Source organism: Hippoglossus stenolepis, chromosome 18 (genome assembly GCF_022539355.2).
Source record: "Hippoglossus stenolepis isolate QCI-W04-F060 chromosome 18, HSTE1.2, whole genome shotgun sequence".
NCBI lineage: Eukaryota > Metazoa > Chordata > Actinopteri > Pleuronectiformes > Pleuronectidae > Hippoglossus > Hippoglossus stenolepis.
In genome coordinates, this window is record NC_061500.1 from 9,012,109 (window position 1) to 9,033,029 (window position 20,921).

Genomic DNA, 20,921 nt, shown 5'->3' on the forward strand with positions numbered 1-20,921 from the left:
TCTTTTACCTTTTATACTGTGAGACATATTTAGAATGTTGCAATAAAAAACAGGAACTTTATATAAAGTTATATATATTTTCAAAGGTTAAACATTGAGTGTACAGAGCTGCAACAATGGCAAGTGTACAAATAATACAAGTGTGATTTAGAAAAACCCAAACGTGTCATTCAATTCAGTTTTAATTGTGTTCCGACAAATTACAATATATTATCTCACTTTACAGAGTGAGGTCATGACCTTACTTATTTAGCAATAGATGGAAACATTTTGTATGTTCCGGAAACATGTAATTCATCTCTTACATACTAACCCACGCACACATACAAATTTAGAACGAGATTTTCTTCCGTTCCCGGACAGGCACTATATTATTGATGGTTTCCTAGACAAGGAAGTACAGGCAGTGATCTGTCAGAGTTTCCTGACATGTTACTGTCCTTTCCCCTCAATAAAACCAGATGTTTAGCTCAGAGCCGGCACCGGGGCCGTACACACACACACACACACATCCAGGACCCTCAGGGTAGGTAACGTCTATAATATGTAATATGTAATAATATCTTTTCCTTGTTGAACATTTAAACAATCACATGTTGTTTTCAGGATGTGGTTTATTGAGATGTTTTGGTTCTAGTGGAGGATGATTGTCAGACACTCAGACTCGGTGACAGGTCGACTTGGCAGCGATGAGACTCAAACTACTGGAGCATAATACTGGGCGGCTCTCTGGTAGCACCGTAATTAAAGGGCATCGCATTTGCTGATTATTTCACTTGGCACTTCTTCTGTTGTGACTAAAGCAGCAGAACAAATCCCGTGTTTGTGGATTCCATAATGAATCTAATTACATCCGGGTTTTGCTTGATCGACTTTATTCTGTATTTGTGTTCAATTATTGTTGAGGCCGTTATCAAACTGTCATTCGCGTTACGGAGATGGGGGAGAAGGTGGAGCATTCGGCGCTCGCCCTGTCCTTGCCATGAGCGTGACTAATGGCTCTTCAGAGAACACAGAAGCAGATTAGATAGTGACGGCTGAATTTAGATTTATCATATGTATATAGGATGCAGCCAAGGCCGCTAACTTGTCTGACTGGAAGTTACAGACATAGGGAGAGACCGGCAGGAAATTAGTCAATCTCTGGGAAATGTGTATCCCAGGTTATCCATTATTTCAGTGTGTGTGTGTGTGTGTGTGTGTGTGTGTGTGTGTGTTCTTGATTGACAACTTCAACAAAAGCAGATAACTTTTGAGGAAAACAGGATGCAACGTAAAAAGCTTGGGACATATAGGTCTGGAATAATCGGACTAAAAATACTATATTGTTTGAGAGGAATAGATTCCGGCTCCGTGATGCTACTTGGTTTTCTTGTGATTCTGTTTCCGTGTCATGTCACTGATGTGTTTGTCTTCGGGCACAGAGCCTGGATGAGCGGTGTAACCAGATCCTGAGGAACATGGAGGCCTCCCTGACGGCCCGGGATCGCGTGGGCATCCAGGATTTTGTTCTCTTGGACCCCTACACGAGCGAGACGGCCTTCCTAGACAACCTGAGGAAGCGCTTCCATGAGAATCTCATTTACGTGAGTCTAATTTTGGGTAACTGTGCACGCTGCACTCGTTCTCTTGTGCTCTAATGAAACTTTACAGCCTCGACCTTCAACCCCACGAGGTCCTAACACTGCGTCGCCCTCTGCTGAATCTGGCACCTTGTGCTGCTGAAACAGCATCTCCTGTTCTTTTCATTTGCAGAGTGTGCACTCTGGAGGTCACTGCTGTCTGTAAGGTCATGACAAGTGATTAAACAAACTTATTGCTTTTGATAAGAGGAACAAAATAACTTATCAGTGGAATGATGCAGACACACCATGCAGCTGGAGGCCTTTTTAAAGTCATGTCACTTGTGTGAGAAAAACAATCTTCAAATGTGCAAGAGTTGCAAACCTCGACTTCCTGTCCTTGTCTTTGTCTGCAGACTTACATTGGGACGCTGCTGGTGACGGTCAATCCATATAAAGACTTAGACATCTACAGCAAGAAGCAAATGGACACCTACATGGGAGTCAACTTCTTTGAGCTGCCACCTCATATGTAAGATTTTCTTTTGTTCTGGATACAGCTGATACCAAGGATGGGTTTTGATATGCTACAGTTCTTAGACATTTCTTTAAACACACACACTGGGTCTAGAAAGGGCAATGTTACCTGCTTGGTCCAAGTCTGATGTCCAAGTCTTGACTGAATTTGTACTTTCAGTTATGCTCTGGCAGACAACGTCTTCCGCACCATGCTGTCTGAGTTCAACAACCACTTCATCCTGATCTCAGGGGAGAGCGGGGCTGGTAAGACCGAGGCCTCCAAGAAAATCCTGCAGTACTACGCTGTGAGCTGCCCGAGTACCAGACTCCTGAACAATGTTCGAGACAGACTTCTTCTCTCCAATCCAGTGCTGGAGGTCAGTGACACGTCGGACCGAGTTGCTGCCGTGTAAATCCAGTTCTGAGAAAAATGTCATTTTAAAAATCGATTGTGTTTTATATCTTCCAGGCTTTCGGAAATGCCAAAACCTTGAAGAATGACAACTCAAGCCGCTTTGGGAAATACATGGATATCCAGTTTGACCACCAGGTGGACTGATTTACCGTCTTTACATTACATTACATTGCACAATCACAAACTTGGTATATAACACAGACCGGGGGTTAAAGATGATCTTTCTTCCTCAGGGTGGTGCGGTCGGTGGCCACATCCTCAGTTACCTGTTGGAGAAATCCCGAGTGGTCCACCAGAACCACGGAGAGAGAAACTTCCACATCTTCTATCAGCTGGTGGACGGAGGAGAGGAAGATCTGCTCCTCTGGCTCGGCCTGCAGAGAAACTGCCAGCACTACAGTTATCTGGTGCAGGTCGGAGTGAAAACAAAAATACTTGTTATGTATCTGGTGACAAAAAACTTGAGTCTGACCTTTTGTTTTTTTTATCTTCTTCAGGGAAATTGTGCCAAAGTTAGCTCCATCAATGATAAAAGTGACTGGAGGACAGTGCGGAAAGCTCTCTCTGTCATAGAGTTCAGTGAGAGTGATATTGAGGTGATAAATTACTTTACACACTAACGCTGGACAAAACCTCACGTAAAACCATGTCTAATAAACTGGGTTTCTCTCTGGGTGTAATGCAGCACCTGTTTGGAATCATTGCCAGTGTGCTCCACCTGGGTAACATCCGGTTTGAAGCAGACGGTCGAGGGTACGCCTCTCTCAACACCAACCAGGAGATGCACTGGGTGTCAAAGGTGAGTCCCAGACAGACAACAGAGAGTTTAGATCGTAGACTGTCTGTCGGCAAAGATAAACGACCTGTCTCCACTACCTCGTCATCCATCTTTACATGCGTTCTTATGGTTTATAACTTTCATCTAAACCTCCTGATGTAAAACAACAAAAGCTATTTCATGTCCGGTTTTGTTTTGCCTTTGCTGTGCAGTTGCTGGGGATTCCTGCTCAGGTGCTACAACAGGGCTTAACCCACAGGAAGATTGAAGCCAAAACGGAGGAGGTGACTTTATTCTTTATAAAGTGTAAAATCTGTTGGACTGTTTATTATTGTGTTAGTGTTAAATCATCTCCCTCGTCCTAATGTTGAAGGTGCTCACTCCCTTCTCTGTGGACCACGCAGTGTATGCCAGGGATGCCCTTGCCAAAGCCATCTATGGCCGCACTTTCAACTGGCTGGTCAACAAGATCAATGAATCGTTAGCCAACAAGGTGGGTGGGAAAAAAAGATCAACAACTACTGTCTTTTTTTAAACTCCCCTTAACCTGAGCGATCTCATTAATCTCACTGGAATCGGGAGACAGTTAGTTTACAAGACTTTAGCAAATTTTGTACAATCTACAGTTAAAAACCAGAAAGCCTGATTTTTTTCCCCCTTGTAAACTAAATCCAGGATTCCTCCAGAAAGACAGTGATCGGTCTGCTGGACATCTACGGGTTTGAGGTTTTCAATGTGAACAGGTGAGACCAGCAAAAAAAAGAATCTGATCATTAATAACTTAACAGAAAAAGTGTGAAACGAGGAATCTGGATACTGACGCGCTCGTGTTTCATTTCAGCTTTGAGCAGTTTTGCATCAACTACTGCAACGAGAAGCTGCAGCAGCTTTTCATCCAGCTGACCCTCAAATCAGAGCAGGAGGAGTACGATATGGAAGGGATTGAAGTATGAACATCAGTTTTCCTCATATTTTTCACTACATTAATGACTCACACTGCTACAAAACACGATAACACTTTTATCATATTTCTATGCTCAGTGGGAACCGGTGCCATATTTCAACAACAAGATCATATGTGACCTCGTGGAGGAGAAATACAGAGGAATCATCTCTCAGTTGGTAAAGCTGGGACTGAGTTATGGTCATTTGAAAAATGTCGACAATGCTGTGGCACAACAACAAAGTAAAACATGATGCTCGTCCTCTCACACAGGACGAGGAATGTTTACGTCCGGGAGAAGCCACAGATCTCACCTTCCTGGAGAAGATGGAGGAAAAGATGGGCGGCCACCCGCATTTCGTCACGTGAGTCCAGCACCTTTTGATTTACAGGAAATGCACACGGTTAAAAGGTGACCCAGCAATCAAGCCAGCACATCCCATAACCATAAACATCCTAATTACCTACACTGACTCTCCCTGTCCTCCATGCAGACATAAACTCGCAGACCAAAAGACGAGGAAAACATTGGACAGAGGAGACTTCCGCCTCCTGCACTACGCAGGGGAAGTTACCTACTGTGTTGTTGGTGAGAGATGAAATACTTTATTTTTGTTCACGTCTTTTCTATAAAAATCCCATTAAATGAGCCTATGAATGAAATGTAGTACAACAGTAGCAGAAGTAGAGAAAGGTTCATATGCTATGCACCATATGCTACTAGTTATTCTGTCATTTTAGGTAGTTTCACACTAAATAATGTTATAGTTCTCATTTTTACAGCAAGTTTGGTTTTCAATAGTCACTATTGATTGCATGTTATCTATGAGAATAGGAATGTGTCGTGTTCTCGTAAAATTTAAAATATTTTCTTTGCTCTTTAAACTTTCAGGATTCTTGGACAAAAACAATGATCTCTTGTATCGTAATGGGAAAGAGGTAATTTCATTTCATCTGAATCCTCTGACACCAGGAGTTTGAACAAGTGTATTACACAAATGCAGAATTCTTTCTAAATGTGCTCAATGACTTCTAATGTTCTCCACTTCAACACCAACGTAACTGACAATATATTGAGATTAAAAGAGCAGAACTCTTTTCTCTTACATTAAGGGACATGTTGGCTGATGGTACATATTTCCTGTTCCTCCTCAGGTCATGAGACAATCCAAGAACACCATCATCAAGCTCTGTTTTCCTTCTACTGAGCCGGACACTAAGAGGAGACCTGAGACTGTAAGATGATGATTTGAAATGACCTATTTACAAAGGAAAAATAAACAAACTTTTAGTCCTCATATCCCGTTTCCCTGTTACTCCTTAGGTGGTGACTCAGTTTAAAAGCAGCCTCGTGGGCTTGACAGAGATCCTAATGTCCAAAGAGCCCTGGTACGTCCGCTGCATTAAACCCAATGAAGCCAAGCAGCCAGGTGAGACCAGGTGTCCCATAACACCTCCGACCTTAGATACCTCAGAGTCTTAGTTAAATGTGCACTGTAAGTTAGGAGGAGACACTTGAACTCTTAGCACTGCGGTGTCCCCTGCAGGACGCTTTGATGACGTGTTGGTGCGGCATCAGGTGAAGTACCTGGGGCTGATGGAGCACCTGAGGGTCAGGCGCGCCGGGTTTGCTTACCGCCGCAAATATGAGATCTTCCTCCAGAGGTATCAAGCACCCATTCAATTTCACTGCTCTTGTTTGCATTCAAAATACACATGGTGTTACTAATTTTCTTGCAGATGACATTGGATGCATTCCCTTATTTTAATGGCCACATAAACTGCTTCTGCTGCTGGTATCAAATGTTTCTGTGTGTTCCTCTGTGCTCAGGTATAAACCTCTGTGTCCTGAAACCTGGCCCAACTGGAAAGGGACGGCAGCAGAGGGGGTGCGGTGCCTCGTCAAACACTTGGGCTACAAATCTAATGAGTACAAGATGGGCAGGTACAAACAGACGCTAATGGATGGCTGTCACAGACTCTCTATGGTGGATTCAGGAATTACAGTAATGAGTGTTTCATCGTCTTTTCCCGAAGGACAAAAATCTTCATCCGCCATCCCAGAACTCTGTTTGCAACAGAAGACGCCTTTCAGGTCTGCAAACATAAGCTAGGTGAGATGTTGTTCTGTAGATAGGTTTTTATTGACGGAGTAAAAGCATCAAAAAGCTAAACGGGGTGAAGCTACTGACTGTTTCTGTTTCAGCGACAAGGATTCAGGCCAAGTACAAAGGCTACAGGGTGAAAGGAAACTACATGAAACAGAGAGACGCTGGTGAGAGGCAGCATTTGTCGTCATGAGCACAAACTATAATTTCACTCTTGACTGAATGTTTTATATGATGATTTGACCTTTTGTTTACTTGTCTGATCTAAACAGCCACTAAGATTGAGAACTGCTGGAGAGGCATCATGGCCAGAAAGGAGCGAGAAAAGAGATCATGGGCTGTCAAGGTCATCAAGAAGTAAGTTGATCTTATGTGAGTGTGGCAGTGAGGATACATTTGTTTAGAGTCTGTGCTGTGACGTCTGTTGATCTCTTCCAGGTTCATCAAAGGCTTCATGACCAGGAATCAGCCGGCCTGCGTTGACAACAGCGAGTACCTGGCGTACGTGAGGCAGAACTACCTCACGCGGCTGAAAGACAACCTTCCCAGAACAGTCCTGGAGAAAGACGCTTGGCTCACGCCTCCGCCTGTAATGCAGGAGGTGGGTTGTTTCTCCAAAAGGCTGCATGCACCAGTACACAGGCTGGAAATCAAACAGCTCATTTGATTTCTTTTTTTTGTGCAGGCGTCCCAGCTCTTGAAGCAGCTCTACATCCGCCACATGGTACAGAAGTACGTTGGAGGAATTACTCCACAGAGGAGAGCACAGGTACGATCCACACTCTGTCACACACGAGGGTAAAACACGTCATATTAGTATGAAGGGTGTTCAGTCACATTTGCAATAACCCATCATTCCCATGTATGTCTGCATTAATGGAATAGTAAGATATTAACATTCACTTTTATACAAACAGTTGGGTTTTTGTATTTTATTTCTTGAAGCAGTTTGTGGAAAACACAAAACCAGGAAAAATTTCCCAAATGAATAAAGTTACATTATACAGTACATATGCAGTATATTACTATAATCTTACTTTATGTATTAACATATTTTCCCTGTTTGCAGCTTCTGTTAAAATTACAGACGAGCTCCATGTTTAAAGGAAAGAAAGAAAACTACTCATTCAGTGTCTGCAGACCGTTCCTGGACACCAGGATCAGTAAGACTGCAGAATTGTTTCATAGCCTCTGAATGTACTAACATGAATATTGTCTTTAAACATTTTACTTTTATTATTTTATGTATAACTACGACACAGCAGCACTGTACATTCGATTTTTTAGCAGATGTAGAGTGTTTCCAAATAATAAAAAACTAATAATGGCATATTTTCATTCACAAATTAAATGACCAAATTTTAATATGCATGTTAAAATACTGTCAATTGGCTTCTATCCATACTATAGTATCCAATTAGTGTGGAACCCTCTCTCATGGATTCTCAAAATCTTTTCTTATTTTCTTAAGGTACAGACGACATTCACATCAAAGTGCTTCAGATGATACGACAGGAGCAAGTCAAGGTAAACTGACATTATTTTAACTTTGCATTAACATGTTTTTTTTCATCCCCTCTCACCTCGTGCACTTTCTACCCACAGTACAGCGTTCCAGTCGTGAAGTACGACAGGAACGGCTTCAGGCCTCGTGTCCGGCAGCTCATCTTCACCCTGGAAGCCGCCTACCTGGTGGAAGAGGCCAGGATCAAGCAGCGGATAGATTACAGCTCTCTGAAAGGTAACGAGTGAGGAGACAAAGTGAGCGACACACACAGACACACACTTGAAACCTGCATTTGTTGTGTGATTCATGCTTTAAAAAAGGTTGCCCTTTTTTAAAACAGGCGTATCCGTGAGCAACCTGAGCGACAACTTCCTGATCCTTCATGTTACAAGTGATGACATCAAGAAAAAGGTACCGTAGAGCTATCAACAGGCTGGTGTCTGTGGTAGATAACGATGTTTAACACAATCACAGAATCATGTAAATCACGCTTCTTAAGACAAGTAGTGGATTTGTGAATTCTTCAGAATAAATTTCAGAATTGATTTTAATCTTAATAACATTTAAGGCTCACACCGTGCAGATCAGACTGGCTAACTCCTGGATCAGACGTGAATCAGACCTGGATCAGACCACAGACGTGACTAAATGGGTTTGTAAAAATCACAAGACGGATCAGTTGATTGACCTTTGTTCTTTCAGGGGGATCTGGTGCTGCAGTGTGACTTCCTGTTTGAGGCCCTGATCAAGCTGAGTGTTATTGCCAACAAGCAGAACTGCATCAAAGTGGTGCAGGGCAGGTACAGGATCCAGAGTTATACGTGTATATCTAAATGGTAAAAGACCAGTGAGTTTATTCTAATGTGAAATGGTTATTGCCATTTTGCAGTGTGCGATTCGACATCCAGCCAGGCCGAGAGGGCTTTGTGGACTTTAAGAGTGGTCAGGAGTTCATTGTCTACAGGGCAAAGAATGGCCACCTGATGGTGGTGAGTACAGACACTGTTAAATTATCATCAAAGCCGCCAACAAGTGACCAAGCTCTTTATGTTTTTCAGGAATCGACGAGAACCAAGACGAGATTATGATGCGAGTACGATGCTGAGTCTCAGAGCTGCAATAGCCATGATTGTTCTAATAATAATCCTGCTGCAAATAAAAGTAACATTTTTTGCATTTTGCATCCGAAACACTTAAGTTGTAGATGCTACTATTGCATAATTACTGCCAATACCTCGACTGTAAAGAGAAAAAAACATGTTTATAGCAGAGCCCAATGTACAGAATATCAGTGGCTCTGCTTGTTCTTAATATTTGGAGTTTAAAACCATCTAAATGTGAACAAACTAAACCATCCCTAATATGAAGAGAAGCACTTTTTGTATTAAATGTATCAGAAATGTTAGATTACACCAGTAGAGAGACATAGTACATGTGTGCAACCATTAGTGTATTCTTGTTTATAATACCTCACAGATGCTGTAACTTTACATTAAAACATGTTAAACCACCACTGACTCTGTATCAACATCAGTACTGGAAATATCAGCATCGTTTGAAGTGGGTGTTTGACATAATATTCACTAAGAGCCTTTGAGACAGTGTTGATGATTTCTGAGGCAGCAGCTCCACCTACTGGCCTTTTTTATTATATCAATACTATGGATCAGTGGTGGAGGTACTCAAACATTTTATTTGAGTAAAAATACAAATACATAGTGAACAATTAAATAAAGTAAAAGTAAGCACTTGAATAAAAGTACATACTTGCTTTTAAATATACTTAAAAGAGTGTGACCTATTCCCAGATGCAATGGTCTACTACTACATCAGTTCCTGTGCTTAATGTATAGTTGGTTTAATACAATAGAGACTCTGTCATATCAATAACTAATGTTGCAGATGATGCTGTATTTTTCATGGCTGAGACTTGGTGAATCCATTTCAGGTGATTCTTCACCACTGAGTCCTCGTGATGCAGGAGGCGGGGTCTACGAATACCCTGCCCTGCTCTGATTGGATCAGTGGAGCAATTACCCCCTAATTTTTTAATACTTTTTGATTTGGTTATGTCACACAATGCTCAAAATGCAATGGAGTAGAGAGTAAGTTCTTGCTTAGCTAATAACCCCCCCCCCCCTTCGTCGCCCTTCATTCCTCAGGTCATGACTCAGCAGTTTACTTACACGTGAAGGATCAGGGACACTTCCTTGATGACGTCACGTGCATGTTTTAGTGGATAGGTGAGGACACGTGGTTTGAGAGCAGCGTGGAGGAGAAGAGGAAGCGTTCCTTAAAGGGATAGTTCACCCGAAAATCTAAATTCCCTCACCACTATGTCGATGGAGGGGTGGGAACTGTTTGAGTCCCCAGAACACTTCTGGAGTTTCTGGGGTAAACAGCGTTGCAGCCAAATCCAATTCAATTGAAGGAAATGGTGACCACTTATTCAAGCGTAAAAAAACAAACAGAACATTGTTGTCCTCTTAGGCCGGAGCCAAGTTTTGTTTGTGCACAGACACACACACCGCACAAGCTCTCCCCTCGAGCTTCAGGACAAGAGGATGATTTAAAACATGATTTAAATGAAGACGTTTCGAGTCAATTTAAATGCCGGGGCTTACGGACACCACAGGAGCAGTGTGGAGGCATGTTGTGTGTTTTTTCTGTTGTTTTATTACGTCTGAAGGAGGAGTCCCCATATCCTTCAATTGTATTGGATTTGGCAGCAACGCTGTTTACCACTGAAACTCCAAAAGTGTTTTTCGGACTCTAAGACTTCACCCACCCTCCTCCATCGGCACAGTGGTGAGTAGATATTGAGTGAATTTTCATTTTTTTAACGATATCTCAAAGACCGGAGGAGGCTCTGTCCTCTTCATCCCATCTCTCTGACAACAGTCACCATAACGTCTCCAACATTACAAACAGCCAGGAGCACTGTAACCAACCAGGTGACATCACCTGGTCACCAGCTGAAGTGGCCACTATACTCCTCAGGTACATTTGCTTTCTCACATACTTCTCTTTTCAAAGAAACTCTGGAGAATCCCAGAGTTCCGTGCATGTCTGAAAGCAGCATGTGATAAGTTTTCAAACTAAAACGTTGTGTGGATGTAGCCACTTCACCTCTGAGCTCTTAAAAGAGTGTGACCTATTTCCAAATGCAATGGTCTACTACTACTACTCAGTTCCTGTGCTTAATGTATAGTTGGTTTAATACAATAGAGACTCTGTCATATCAATAACGAATGTTGCAGATGATGCTGTATTGTTCATGGCTGAGACTTGGTGAATCCATTTTAGTTGATTCTTCACCACTGAGTCCTAGTGATGGAGGAGGCGGGGTCTAATAAGACCTGCCCTGCTCTGATTGGATCAGTGAATATATCAATATATTCTTATTCCAATAGAAGAAAACGTTCAATTGCTCCCGCATGCAATGTGACACACTGACGCCAAATCTGTTCCAAATATTATTATTATTATTATTATTATTATTATTATTATTATTATTATAACCTGGAAAATAGCTCACACGTCAGTTTATTGGATTTTAGTATGACTCTATTTTATATGAATATGAATATGTATATATAGTTATATATTTAATAGCTTCATGTGACATACTGATTACAAATCAATGCTGAGTTTTATTATTACCTAATTTAATTGGATTTAATATCATAGCCTATATTATATTCTATATTGGTATAGGAGAAGCACTGAAATCCTCCTCGTCTGCTGCTACATCCGGTGTAAATGTCTGTCGAACATCCAACCTAAAAATAGCTTGACTGTGTCGTTGCACCAGGTTCAAACTTGGGTTGTCTGTGTCAAGATGAGCCTGAGATGGTGACAGATGATAGGGGAAACAGGGCATGTAGAGCTGGACTCCTGGCTGATGATTAAACCAGTGTTAGTAAATGCATGTGATAAAAGGGCCAAGGTTTGTAAAACTGCTGAGTGTACTCTAACCAGCTGAGTTGTTGAAGACGCAGGCTGCAGAGGAGCGTGGAGCAGAAGCCTTGGACAGACAGAGTCACTGTGGCACGATGGAAAGATTCCCAGCAGTAATATTTGTCCTGCTGGTTTCATGTGTCTGCAGGACATCAGGTTAGTACCTGCACACCTCTGAGATGTTAAAACTCTATTGTGTCTAATGTCTTACATTGTATTGTTTTGCTGTCTAATCAGAGTGAGAGGAGGATCAAAACAGAGACAGGAAACACACTCATTGACTTAAAGCAATCACAAAACAGAAAATCTAAATGATAAGGCAAGAGATACCTCAATTACGTGGTGAAACATTATATAAAGATGGATAACGTCAATTAATGAATTTTAAAGATTCAATAAATGATACATTTTCAGCTGCGAAATTAAAAGTCTAATTTAAAATATTTTTAGGTGTAGTCATTAAATGCTAATTAAATAATAATACAATGTATTGATCGTCACCTAAAACCTCTATTTCATTGGACAGGGCAGACATGTGAGAGAAACTGTGGAAACAAATTCGAAGTCTGTTCGTGTCACCCGACGTGCACGTCTCTGAAGACCTGTTGCACGGACTATAAAGAGTTCTGTGTGGAAATCTCTCCGTATTCTGGGACCTCGTTCGGTGGGACGGATTTTATCATCCTTGATGCAACTTTCAATCAAAGTTCCCAGGTTGTATGCAGGTAACATTTTCTTTTATAGCATTTATATGTCACTAAACCTATGATACCTTTTTTAATTGACTGATTTTGGTAAAGTGTAATGCAGACAATGACTTCATGGGCATTTGTCACAGAGCAAAACAACCATGATAGTATAAGTTCCACTCCAGTAGCTTAGTACAGCCCCTTAAACTCTTCTTCATTCCCAAAATGACATGTTCAAAAGGGTTGTCATGAAAAAAGCCTCCTAATGACCTCACAGTGGCTTAAACTTTCATTTAAAATGCAGAAAAAAGCATGGAAACTTAATTATTAAATATTCTATAAATGATAATAATAATTCTTTTGAAATGGCAGGTTCACCATGCATACCGAAACTGTGGGGTATGTGGATGAAAACAGTCGTGGACACTGTATCTCCCCATTGCTCTACCAAACAGGATGGACCCCTCTGCACATCTCCTCAGATAATGGCACCACATTCAATAGAGTTGGAGCCTGGCTTTCAGGTACTGTGATTATCATAGTAATTTAATACACTTGCTCAGAATTTAAACACAATTAACACAAAGTATGTTTTTTTGTATGTGTTGCTACAGTACACACTGGCAAGTTAGATTCTATGTTCAAGGCGACTCTGGTCAACTCGACCAAATGGCAGTACTACGGCACGCCTGGTGTCGGAGGCTCTCTGGAGATGACATGGAACACGTCTCTGGTCAGAGCTGCGAGGGTCAACGTAGAGCTGTGGGGATACAGGGAGACCGGTGAGTACGACTGTATTGTGCATAAACACCTGAGCTAACTCATAGACATAGAAAACCCTGAGCATCTGTGTAATGCCTCTCTACAGGAGAGCCTTACTCAGCCAACTGGCAGGGTGAATGGAAATATCTGTACTCGCTCGCAAGGGATCAACCCAACAATGGATCCTTCAGCTTTTTGCCCAAACCAGCAGAGAACGGCTTCTCCAGCTGGGAGCTCGGCTCTGTGCGCATCAGCTCCAGTAACTACACCGATGGCATGTGGTATGACTGAAAGAAATATTCTTCTTCTTGCTATTTAATAATGGTTTCATAACATTCAAATACTCCAATATGTACTTTTAGGAAAAAACAATTATTTACATCTCATATTTCCTCAAAAATGCTCCTGTCAATACAAACAATTGCTGAATATAAAAAGTATTTAATAGCTGTATTTGTTTCATTTAGGAACGTGCAAGCTGCGTGGACTGAGGATCACGCTCTTGCTTGGCACCTGGAGGAGACGTTCAGGCAGAACTCAACAGTTTGGGCCCTGGACAAGTGTGTAGCCTGGGACCAGCTGGAGAACAAGCTGCCCAACTTCCTCAGTGAGGTCATCGACTGCCCCTGCACCCTGGCTCAGGCCAGAGCCGACACGGGGAGGTTTCATGTGAGTGTGAAGAGCAGCACAGTTTCTATATCTACCTGCAACCAATTTGAAACAGCTTTGCGATAAAGACACTTATTTTAAATGAAATCATCATGGGATGCTCCGAATGAACTCACACACACAAAAACAATAAAGTACCGTAAGAGAGACAAACAGATGCTGTGCTGGGCTGTAAATGTGCTGGAGCCAAAATATAATCAATATTATAAATCAAATATAAAAAGATAAAGATACCATCGTAATAAACTTGTGAGTCAGGTGTTTGGTGGCTTTTGAAAAATGGCTTGGGTTGCCTGATCAACTAATCAGAAACTAGAATAGTACTCGGTCGAGATCTGTGCCAAATACCCCCCCCCATGAAACCAATTTTTTTAAATCCATTAGATCCAGATTTTTATTATCTGCACTAAATTTCGTAATCCTGCTCACAGACTAAAGGTCAGGGGTGAAAACATAACCTCTCCGACCGAGGCAGTTAAATGTGCGTGGACCCAGATGCTCACATGGATCCACACCACACCCACTTTATCTTTCTTTATGTTACTGATTCAAGATAAAAGTGTTTAATTACTTTATGCGTTTATGAGGATTGTACTTAAGTTGCTGTGGCCTCCTGCTAATACTCACATCTTATGTCAGTTCAAAGTCAAGAAGTCTCTTCTCTAGCATTTACATGTTTCATCACAGACCTTATATGACCTTTTTTTTTATCTTAGTCATTTACAGTGAGGGACAGGCAAAGACATTAGTGTTACAGACAGGTGAAGGAGAAACATGGTGTTAATAAACCACTCGTCGTTAAAATCATGGACGAGCAAACAGAATAACAGCGCGCACACTAAGTTTGCTTGTAAAGTTACATTTTAATTCAGTTTACACCATTAAACCTAACTTAGTCAAGCCTCTTAAATCTAAACTGGTGTCGTGGCCCAAATCTGAGAACACGTCACACATATCACATAAATGTTCTACTGGGACACAGTGTTCAGCTGTCCTCACTTTCCCCCGATGGCCTCAAGCATTAGGACGCAACAAAACCAGAACGCACACAAGCCGAGGCCCCGGGGCCGTCACCCTGCCGATATGTTTTCTTAAGCCGATGTTAGTTCAGCTACGCAACAGTTTAAACGTTAAAAGTCTGTGTGTAAATAATTAGTGAGTTCAAACGAGTTTGTTTGGCGCAACATGTTTTTATTTTAGTCATTTTGTAATCTATCTCCACTGAGCAAACAGTTAAGGTGCATCAAGGCTGCATTTTATGAGCCGGTGCAACCAGTTCCTGAACACGAGTTTAAACATTATTACAGTGAAGTGTACGATCGTCCGCCTGCTCACAGACTCTCTCTCTCTCCTCAGACGGATTATGGCTGTGACATAGAGAGAGGGAGTGTCTGCACCTACCACCCCGGGAGTGTTCACTGTGTGAGGGCCATACAAGCCAGGTGAGCGCTCCACTGACACTGTGAACACACCCTCAACCTCACAGCTCAACATGTTGTTCTGTATACGTTTATAGGATGGAGGGAACTGGTACCCACCAGTGTCTGTGTCATTTAGCAAAGACGCCAAACCTATAGTGTCCACTGATTCAGATTAAATTAGAGATGTGCCGACCAACTGTCTATCAGCAGAGCAAAAGATAAGCTCTGTCTTAACGTGCTAAAAAAGATTCACAACTGGCAAACACTTTGAGTTTTCTTTTTTTTATTGCAATACTATTAAAATTAAGAAAAAGCAAACAAAAACAATTCTTATACTTGCCGACTTTCTGCTCCCTTAATAAAATTGTACTCTTATCTATTACCATCAAAGACATTGCGATACCTGACCATTAATACATTACCTTGACAGTAAGTAGCAGTAAATTCCCTCCTTATCCTGCTACTCTGATGGGGCCAATCCCAGCAGACATTGGGTGAAAGGTTGCGTACACAGGTCGGCAGTTGTGGCCGTGTGATGGGTTTGACACTGACCATGGGTTCCGGCCCCCCCGCCTCTGTTCAATTTCAGCTAGGATTGGCTCCAGCCCCTTAAACACTAGAGCGGACGGATATTTGCTTTATCATTGTAAACTCAACATTGTGTTTTGTAAACCCACCCACAGTCCCATGTACGGGGCGGGACAACAGTGTTGCTATGATAGCACCGGTGCCCAGGTCCTGACGGCGGACTCCATCGGGGGGAGCACTCCGGACCGAGCACACGACTGGGGCTCGCCTTACTACCAGAGACCCCCTCGCATCCCTGGACAGTCCCACTGGGTGTATGACGTGCTCAGCTTCTACTACTGCTGCCTGTGGTCGGACAACTGCCACTACTACTTCAAGCACCGGCCCTCCAGCGACTGCAGACGCTACCACTCACCCAGCTCGGGTCAGTGACTCACTCACCGCGGAACAGTTTACGAGTTTGTTTTCAAGAAAAGTGTCCTGTGGCATGACATAATGGTTTGTGTGTGAAACAGCTGTGGTGTTTGGAGATCCCCACTTCATAACGTTCGATGGCATCAGCTACACCTTCAATGGTAAAGGGGAATACACTCTGGTGACCTCAACAGAGAAGAACCTGACAATCCAAGGGAGAACAGAATCTGTGAATGGTGAGTGACTGAAGAGCCTGAGCCTTTAGACCTGACTGTTGTTTCTGAATATAAAATACACACCTATAGTCACTGATCTGCTTCTTTCATGATTAGGAACCATAAAAGCGACCCAGTTAACATCCGTGGCCATGAAAGAAGCATTCTCTGATGTTATTGAGGTGCGTCTCGCCACGGGACACAACGAGCTCCAAGTGCTGCGGAACCAAAGAACCATGTCCTTCACTGAGCAGAGCTGGATGGACCTGCACGGTGAGATTCACCCGACTGCATCTGATCATTTATTTTACTGATCCTGCTGACATCTTCTGAAATACTTTCTTGAGTTAATTTTTGGGGAGAATTTGAACACAATCCTCATATTTGGGACATCATGATTCTCACTTTGTGGTCAACCGTTGGATTTGTGACTGATAACAGAGTGTAAATAAAGCAAAAACTGAGAATTTATACCTCAGTTGAGATGGTAAACCAGACGCTTGGAGGCTTTTTGACTACAGAGAAGTGTTCTGCCCTGAAACAAGGTTGTTGTGACATCCTAAAGCCCCAAAACACATCTCTTGACCACATTAAGGGACTGCGTTACAATTATTCAGGTGGAAAATCCTGTATTAAATTATCCACACCTATATTATCCCAATTATGAATATTTCCTTTATCATTATCTGTTTGACTTAGAAAATAAATAGTAATACCTGCTTTCCTTGACTTAAATATGACCCAATACATTTATGGGTGTGTGGCCAAGATCCATCCATTCATCCATCAATCCAACAGTATATAAAGATGTTAAAATCACCTTCACCCTGACCAACTACAACAGTAAAGTACTATGATAGGCGCTTATTGAGGCCAATAATACTTCTACTGTTTTCGTGCTGCTGTGAGGAAACTAGAAACTGTGATTTCATATCACATCCCCATGGCTAATAAATACATTTTCTTTCATGGCCTTACAATCAAGTTCTTAAGTTCTTATTACTTTCACCGAATCTCTCTTGCAGGCGTGTTTGTGTTTTCTCCTGCCTCGACGAGCGTGACCGTGATGTTCCCGACCGGAGCCGGGGTGGAGTTGCGACTGATAGGGGGAACCATGACAACCACCGTGCTCCTGCCAGAGGCGTTCAACGACTCTACCCTCGGCCTGTTGGGAAAGATGAACGGTGACGCCGCGGACGACCTCGTCCTCAGCAACGGTCAACTTGTGCGGGACCACAGCAATGCAGAGGAGCTGTTCAGCTTCGGGGCGAGCTGTAAGAAACCAATGAAATCAATGAAACCTTTGATTATTGGTCAGAATTCCTGTGATGGTTGCATCCGATGTGAATCTGTTTTTATAACAGTTGCATATGTTACACTCTTCATGCTCCAAAAAAGAGAAAACATGAGATATTTATGTATTAGACGTCTAATGTACAAATAGTAAACTGTATATATTCTTCTCTCACAGAAAAAATGATGCTCTTTTATGAAACATCAGTGGATAATGTTACTTTATGTTTCTACCTTGATTCCAACATTTTTACTATTTGTATTAACTGTGCATCTTTCTTTTCTTTTTCTTACAGGGGCCGTATACAACGCGTCTGCCTTGTTCACATATGACACAGAGCATCTTTTGGACACATACTACCACGTTCCGAGACACGACCACACTTTTATTCCAGAGTTTTCTGTCCCTGTGAGTCCAGACGATCCGTTAGGTGAACAGGCGTCTGAGATTTGCTCTGGAGAGGGAGCTCGGTTCTGCAGGTGCACAAAGAAAATATATATTTACTCATTATAATACCCACAAAATTTGGAAGTACAGTGGAAATGATTGATGATAAACAATTAACTGTTTTAGTCAAGGAAAAATATACCCATTATTCTGTGATCATCTTTAGTTGTACTGTCCGAAAAATATATATTGAATATTTAAAATTTATGAATATATAATTGACATCTGACAAAATAATCCTGATATTGCCATGGGGATGTCATCAGGGTTATTATGACCTGGACTACAACAACCTGTTATAAACTGGAGATATGACTTTTGAAAGAAATGGCCATTAAGCATGTTGTATTTTTAGCCCATAAAGGGACTAAAAGTCATGATAATTTGATTTCTGGTGATTCACCTTTCAACTTGACAGGAATTTCTATTGTCTGTTAAATAATGTTACAGCAGATCAATTCCTGATCACTTCCTCTGCCCCACAGGTTCGATATCCTGGTGGGTCGCAGTCCAAGGATGGGAAACGCCACTAAAGTGTCTTACCAGAGTCACATCTCTCTTGTTGGGGATCTGAAGCCAGGTCAGTGTTCACATGATGAAGACGTCTAAGTGTGGCATGTTTAGAAACATTTATAAGGTGTAATAGTTTCTGTCACACTCTGCAGTGACATCCTGTGGCTGGCTCTCACCACCGGACAACGGTCAAAAGGAGGGGACCACGTATTTACAAGGAGCGAAGGTTCTGCTCTCCTGCAACGACGGCTACACTCTCAAAGGCTCAGCAGAGCGCGTGTGCCAGGAGGGCGGCCAGTGGTCCGGAAAGCAGACGAGCTGCGTGGTTCCCAGTATGAATAAACTATGAAATCAGTCTTCTCCATTGATTTTTATCTTTATAAATCATGTGTGAATGTGATCCATGGAATCAGCTCTGTGATTGAAGTGTTGAATGGAGAAAAAATAAATCTCTTTCATGACCTTTGATTTTGAGTCGAATAAAATGCACACAACAAATTGGAAATATGAAAGAAATTGAAGAAGTCCATCTGTCATCTAATCGCTATGAGGAGGAGACTTATGAAATGCAGAAAAGTGACAAAATTCTAGGGACATAAATTTAGTTTTTTGGTGTTATACGAATATCACATAAAATTTGGTCAATTTTGCATTTGATAACTTCCCTCCTTTCTCCTCTCGTATCATCACTGGACTTTTCGTAAGTTTTCGTTCAATAGTTTTTTACTTTCATCCTCAAAAACGGAAAGCTCGACCAAATTAAATAATTGATCCCTTGTTTCTTTTAGAAATTTTGTTTAGTTTTTAAAAAGAGGGCCTCAGGTTCACAGCGTAAGGATATATAATATATATATAATCTCTGCTGCTTGGTTCCTCACCACTAGAACCACCATTTTCCATAAGAGACAGAAGTAACACACTCATGTGCTTTGTGCCACTTGAACAAGAAAACAATGGAGCTTGATTCAGTGTATGTGTTGAAACAAATGTTGGGGGATCCTGGTGACCTTTGCCCTCTGTCTTTCCATCCAAACCTATATAGTTAAAATAAAATGAATGCATTTAATCAAACCCACTTCATCTTATGAAATATTGTTGCTTCTGTTGAGAGCCTCTGGTTCAAATGCATCTTTGTCATATTTCAGGTAATGTCGCAGGAATTGTGGCCGGTTCAGTCATCGGAGCTCTGGCGCTGATTGTTATCATAACCACAATCGTACTCAGCTCCAGGAAACAGAAAAGGTGCGGTACAGTATCGAAAATCGTATGAATGAATTAACTCTATACGCTTTGAATTGACAGATGTGTATTGTAGTTCAATGAAAGTGAATTTTCTAATTTCAGGAAAGATGCAAGTGCAAATCTAACTGTGACGAGTGAGGCCTTCTAACCACAGTTTGTGCTTCACTGTGGCCTACATGTTCATATCTCCACCTACTGATACGATAACAACTTAATTTGGTACATAAATACCTTCTTATATAATATAGATGAATATATCATCAGACTGAACAAAGGGAGCAGCACAGGTAATACTCCACACAACATCCTCCATGGCAGAAAAGTATGCCATGGAGGATGTGTTGCACTTTTTTTTTTAACCTCACCCAACACTACACGGCACTCTAAGCTAAAAACTACAGATTTATTTTTTAACATAAAGCAACTTACCTCCTGCAGCTGTTTGAACACTCCATTTAAGTCAGGAAGTAAAAATATCCATAGAGCTTTAAGTGTTTGGGCTCCTGATGAAATAGTCTTGTTTACATCCATGTATTTTGCAGAAAACAGAAGTAACAACTGTAAAGTTAATTGTATTGTGCGTGCGTTGTTTGTGTATCGTCCTCAAACGCTGATCAATATTATTTAACTGTTTATTATTCAAAATTGTCTGACAATAAAGTTATTCTCATACACTAATACTGTGCAGCTTGAATCTCTTTGTATGACTCACAGAAGCTGTTCCTATTAAAAGGAGACTCCTGTAGTTAATGTAGCAGATACAGACTAAGATTTTTCTTTACAGGACACAAATCAGTATTAGCTCCAATCTATATAATTCTTTGGTTTAAAAACAAGGTCATTTGAATTGATGGTGTCTGATTGCATTATGTATTAACAACCTCAAAACACGATGTCATCCCTGTTATTGTGTTTATCTGGTTAATACCTGTGAC

The 20,921-nt window shown here is 41.6% G+C and overlaps 2 protein-coding genes across 3 annotated transcripts; both read left to right on the top strand.

The window, feature by feature from the left end:
* Nucleotides 1–490: 490 nt before the first annotated feature.
* Nucleotides 491–9,342, top strand: myo1hb (myosin IHb). Its single transcript, XM_035184214.2, has 32 exons — nucleotides 491–526; nucleotides 1,425–1,586; nucleotides 1,979–2,094; nucleotides 2,260–2,458; nucleotides 2,551–2,631; nucleotides 2,730–2,909; nucleotides 2,994–3,092; nucleotides 3,182–3,295; nucleotides 3,487–3,558; nucleotides 3,648–3,767; nucleotides 3,950–4,017; nucleotides 4,116–4,221; nucleotides 4,316–4,396; nucleotides 4,491–4,582; nucleotides 4,712–4,806; nucleotides 5,110–5,156; nucleotides 5,373–5,453; nucleotides 5,542–5,647; nucleotides 5,765–5,882; nucleotides 6,049–6,162; nucleotides 6,255–6,331; nucleotides 6,424–6,492; nucleotides 6,598–6,682; nucleotides 6,764–6,926; nucleotides 7,011–7,094; nucleotides 7,395–7,488; nucleotides 7,797–7,852; nucleotides 7,931–8,066; nucleotides 8,173–8,243; nucleotides 8,535–8,632; nucleotides 8,722–8,821; nucleotides 8,891–9,342. The coding sequence occupies exons 2-32, from the start codon at nucleotides 1,461–1,463 to the stop codon at nucleotides 8,918–8,920; spliced, it is 3,078 nt and encodes a 1,025-aa protein (XP_035040105.1). The 5' UTR covers nucleotides 491–526; nucleotides 1,425–1,460; the 3' UTR covers nucleotides 8,921–9,342.
* Nucleotides 9,343–10,276: 934 nt separating this feature from the next.
* On the top strand, nucleotides 10,277–20,664 carry LOC118098178 (sushi domain-containing protein 2). 2 transcript variants are annotated; one of them, XM_035141737.2, is made up of 17 exons: nucleotides 10,277–10,640; nucleotides 11,834–11,948; nucleotides 12,319–12,517; nucleotides 12,854–13,005; nucleotides 13,096–13,263; nucleotides 13,350–13,524; nucleotides 13,711–13,912; nucleotides 15,269–15,354; nucleotides 16,017–16,285; nucleotides 16,377–16,511; nucleotides 16,608–16,763; nucleotides 17,516–17,764; nucleotides 18,080–18,263; nucleotides 18,717–18,811; nucleotides 18,897–19,076; nucleotides 19,890–19,986; nucleotides 20,089–20,664. In XM_035141737.2, the coding sequence occupies exons 2-17, from the start codon at nucleotides 11,888–11,890 to the stop codon at nucleotides 20,132–20,134; spliced, it is 2,454 nt and encodes an 817-aa protein (XP_034997628.1). In that variant the 5' UTR covers nucleotides 10,277–10,640; nucleotides 11,834–11,887; the 3' UTR covers nucleotides 20,135–20,664. The 2 variants fall into 2 exon arrangements, with proteins under 2 accessions (XP_034997628.1, XP_047200479.1); XM_047344523.1 differs by lacking the exon at nucleotides 10,277–10,640 and adding an exon at nucleotides 10,741–10,832.
* Nucleotides 20,665–20,921: the final 257 nt, after the last annotated feature.

What these genes read in the sequence shown, in the direction of transcription:
- myo1hb (XM_035184214.2), top strand. Translation starts at nt 1,461, where the DNA reads ATGGAGGCCTCCCTGACGGCCCGGGATCGCGTGGGCATCCAGGATTTT. An exon ending in GGTCTGCAAACATAAGCTAG is followed by an intron (nt 6,332 to 6,423) that starts GTGAGATGTTGT and finishes TTTCTGTTTCAG; the next exon opens with CGACAAGGATTCAGGCCAAG. An exon ending in CTCCGCCTGTAATGCAGGAG is followed by an intron (nt 6,927 to 7,010) that starts GTGGGTTGTTTC and finishes TTTTTTGTGCAG; the next exon opens with GCGTCCCAGCTCTTGAAGCA.
- LOC118098178 (XM_035141737.2), top strand. Translation starts at nt 11,888, where the DNA reads ATGGAAAGATTCCCAGCAGTAATATTTGTCCTGCTGGTTTCATGTGTC. An exon ending in ATGTGTCTGCAGGACATCAG is followed by an intron (nt 11,949 to 12,318) that starts GTTAGTACCTGC and finishes TTCATTGGACAG; the next exon opens with GGCAGACATGTGAGAGAAAC. An exon ending in CCGACACGGGGAGGTTTCAT is followed by an intron (nt 13,913 to 15,268) that starts GTGAGTGTGAAG and finishes CTCTCTCCTCAG; the next exon opens with ACGGATTATGGCTGTGACAT.